The sequence below is a fragment of the Panicum virgatum genome, chromosome 9N (genome assembly GCF_016808335.1).
Source record: "Panicum virgatum strain AP13 chromosome 9N, P.virgatum_v5, whole genome shotgun sequence".
Lineage (NCBI taxonomy): Eukaryota > Viridiplantae > Streptophyta > Magnoliopsida > Poales > Poaceae > Panicum > Panicum virgatum.
In genome coordinates this window covers 72,730,980-72,734,573 of record NC_053153.1, presented here as the reverse complement: position 1 = coordinate 72,734,573, position 3,594 = coordinate 72,730,980, and the positions used below count along the sequence as shown (strand labels likewise).

General features: G+C 65.9%; 1 protein-coding gene across 1 annotated transcript; it reads left to right on the top strand.

Moving 5' to 3' along the window:
• Positions 1-422: 422 nt before the first annotated feature.
• Positions 423-3,327, top strand: LOC120692705 (protein DETOXIFICATION 48-like). Its single transcript, XM_039976079.1, has 2 exons — positions 423-933; positions 1,309-3,327. Exons 1-2 carry the CDS (start codon positions 787-789, stop codon positions 3,082-3,084), a joined length of 1,923 nt encoding a protein of 640 aa, XP_039832013.1. The 5' UTR covers positions 423-786; the 3' UTR covers positions 3,085-3,327.
• The last annotated feature ends 267 nt before the right edge of the window (positions 3,328-3,594 follow it).

Here is a 3,594-nt window from a genome sequence, read left to right as displayed (position 1 = left end):
GATTTCGTCCCCTGCCGCAGGCGCACGACGAAGCTCCGGTCAGTTCAAGAGCATAATAGTCGGTGAAGACGGTAGGCGAGGTCGGCGGCGGGCGGCGCGACTGGAGGCGGCGGGCGGCACTGCTATCGGCAACGGTCGGTGACAGAGGGAGCCACGGACGGGAGCGGGTTCGCTCCATCCGCCAATTTTTGAGGGACGGGGTGCACCCGCATCTGGAGGAAATATTTTCTTTTGGAGCCAACTCAACCCTCTATTTTTTCATCCAAATAATCACGGGGACGGGTCCGCTCCGATCTGACTCGCCCCGCTCCCCCAACCAAACAGACGGGTAGTGCGCCTCTGCCTGGCGCGGGCGGGCGGGCGTGCCGGCGGCCGGCCGCCCGTGCCCCCACGCCCGTGCGCCCCCGCGTATATATATGGCCAAGCCACACTCCAAGGCGACCCAAACACAAGCCAACCAGCAGAGCCCCTGAATCCTGATCGCCCTCCACTGACCGCCGCACCTCCTCTGGAGGAGACCAAAAGGCCGAGCACGCCAGCAGCCACACAGAGATCAGAGAGAGAGAGAGAGAGATTACTACTGCTAAAAGGCTCGCGAGCAAGCAAGCTAGTCAAAACGTACTTGCAGCTCGCGCCGGCCGGCCACCAATCGCCAGAGGACAGCGCCCCTCCCTGCCTGTATCTTCTACCTCCAACAGCGGGAACGAGGGAGGGAGAGGCGGCACGCGCGCGCGCGATCGAGCTTTATAGCCCCCCGCCCCGGATCATCGGTCCACCGCCGCCGTCATGTGCAACGCCGCCGGGAGCGACACCGCCTTGCCGCCGGCGCCGGCGCCTTTGCCGCCGCTCGGCTCCTTCATGGCCTCCGCGCACCAGCTCCTCCGCCCCGTCGACGGCGACGACGCCGGCGGCCATGCGCTGCAGCTCTCCAAGGTATACGCGCCCGCACACGTGTCGCCGCCCGCGCGCATTCTTCTTCCCTGCTAACAAGCTAGCGGCCGCGACCGCGAAGATAGGCCGGCCGGCCGGTTAGTGGGGCGCGCACAGCACAGCACGGCACGGCACGGCCACGCCTACGTACAGTGCGCGAGTCGTCATCACCTAGCTGCCGCTTGTTGCCTACTAATGTCTAGTAGTTTACTGCTACTCGCTACTAGCTGGTACTGGCATGTCGCGGTAATAGTAACGGCAAGGAAAAGGAAAGCGCGAGCAGTTGGAAAATGGCAGCTCGTCGATCGCCTCGGCTGGAGGCGTACGTGTTTGTGCTACTACTAGTTCTTACCTTTGCTGGATGGATGGCACCTGCAGGTGGCCGGCGAGGCGCGGGCGATCGGCCGGGTGTCGGTGCCGACGGCGGTGACGGGGCTCGTCATGTACTCGCGGGCGCTCATCTCCATGCTCTTCCTGGGGCGGCTGGGCGAGCTCGCGCTCGCCGGCGGGTCGCTGGCGCTCGGCTTCGCCAACATCACCGGCTACTCCGTGCTCTCGGGCCTCGCGCTCGGCATGGAGCCCATCTGCGGCCAGGCCTTCGGCGCGCGCCGCGGCAAGCTGCTCGCGCTCGCGCTGCACCGCACCGTGCTGCTGCTGCTCGCCGTCGCGCTGCCCATCTCCCTCCTGTGGGTCACCTCCACGGGGTACATACTCAAGCTGCTGGGACAGGACGAGGGCGTCGCGGACGCCGCGCAGACGTTCGCCGCGTACGCGTCGGCGGACCTCGCCGTGCTGGCCGTGCTGCACCCGCTGCGCGTCTACCTCCGGTCGCAGAACCTGACGCTTCCCATCACGGCGTGCTCCCTCTTCTCCGTGCTGCTGCACGGGCCCATCAACTACCTCTTCGTGGAGCACCTCGGCATGGGCGTCGCCGGGGTGGCGCTCGCCGTCGCGCTCACCGACCTCAACCTGCTCCTCGCGCTCCTCTGCTTCCTCGCCATCTCGGGCGCGCACAGGGACTCGTGGGTGGGCCCCACCTCCGACTGCCTCCGCGGCTGGCCGGCGCTGCTCCGCCTGGCGGTCCCCACCGCCACGGCGGTCTGCCTCGAGTGGTGGTGGTACGAGCTCATGATCGTGCTGTCCGGGCTCCTGGCCAACCCGCGCGCCACCGTGGCGTCCATGGGCATCCTCATCCAGGCCACGTCGCTCGTCTACGTGTTCCCCTCCTCGCTGGGCCAGGGCGCGTCCACGCGCGTCAGCCACCAGCTCGGCGCGGGCCGCCCCGGGGGCGCTCAGCGCGCCGCCGGCGCCGCGCTCTCCATCGGCGTCGCCGTGGGCCTGGCGGCCGCCACCTTCATGGTGTCCGTGCGCAACCACTGGGGCCGCATGTTCACGTCGGACGCGGACATCCTCCGGCTGACGGCCGTGGCGCTCCCCATCGCGGGGCTCTGCGAGCTCGGCAACTGCCCGCAGACGGCCGGCTGCGGCGTCCTCCGCGGCAGCGCCCGGCCGGCCAGCGGCGCGCGCATCAACCTGGCCTCCTTCTACCTGGTGGGCATGCCGGTGGGCGTGGCGCTGGCGTTCGGCGCTCGGCTGGGGTTCGCCGGGCTGTGGCTGGGCCTCCTGGCGGCGCAGGCCGCCTGCGCCGTCTGGATGGCGCGCGCGGTGGCGGGCACCGACTGGGACGTGGAGGTGTCGCGCGCCAAGGAGCTGACCAAAGCCAGCACCAGCAACAACCACAGCAGCGAGTGCAACGCCACCACCCCGGCTAGTGATGTTACCACTGTGATCGCCACTATCGCCACAGGCGGCACTACTACCAACAGCAATGCCGCCGCCGCCGGCTGCAAGAACAGCAGCGGCTACGTGCCGGTCAGCGAGAGCAGCGGCGGCAACGACAACGAGCTGGAGAAGCTGGAGGCCGGCCTGATGATTCCCAGCGACGACGACGCCACCAGCGCCACCGGAGGCGACACGGATGCCGTGGTTGGGGAGAATCACGGCAGCAGCTGCAGTAGCAGTAGCAGTGGCGGTGCTGGCACGACGACGGCGACGGAGGGAAAGGAGCAGAGGGGCGGGCCGGAGCGGGCCCCGCTCATCAGTGTGGGGGACGGGGCGCACGATGGCGACGGCCAAGGAGGTGGCCAGGTCTAAGCGCGTGCGTGATTGGTCGATTAATCCATTATTAATCTAGCCGTTGACTTTCATCCGTCTCCACCATTTTCATCCTCCTGTTTAGTTTAGTTTTGTCGGTGGTAAACACAGCTGGGTGGTAGAATGCACCTGCCTAAGCTCTGAGGGAGAATGAACTCGGGGGTAGTTAGGATTAGTCCGATCTAGATGCAAGAACACGATGAACACAGAAGGGTTAGAGTGGTTCGGGCCGGCAGAGCGTAATACCTGTGACATCCCAAAAATCCACCAAATTAAATCACGTGTTAAAATATTTCTTTTCAAAACTTTTTCATCGTTGAGCTCATTTAACCCTAATCAGAAAATTTTCGCCGTCCCAATCATCGTTCCATCTTTTCTTCTCTTCTCGCCGACCGTACCCCTCCCTCTTTTTCCTTGCCGCCGTCCCATCCCGCGCCGCTCGGCTGCCTGTCGCCCACGCGCGACCGCCCGTCGCGATCACCGCCGTGATTTTCACCATCTATCCCCCTT

Excerpts from the sequence above, each read along its gene's own strand:
- LOC120692705 (XM_039976079.1), top strand. The coding sequence starts at position 787 with ATGTGCAACGCCGCCGGGAGCGACACCGCCTTGCCGCCGGCGCCGGCG. Across the intron at positions 934-1,308 it reads ATGCGCTGCAGCTCTCCAAG|GTGGCCGGCGAGGCGCGGGC; the intron begins GTATACGCGCCC and ends TGGCACCTGCAG.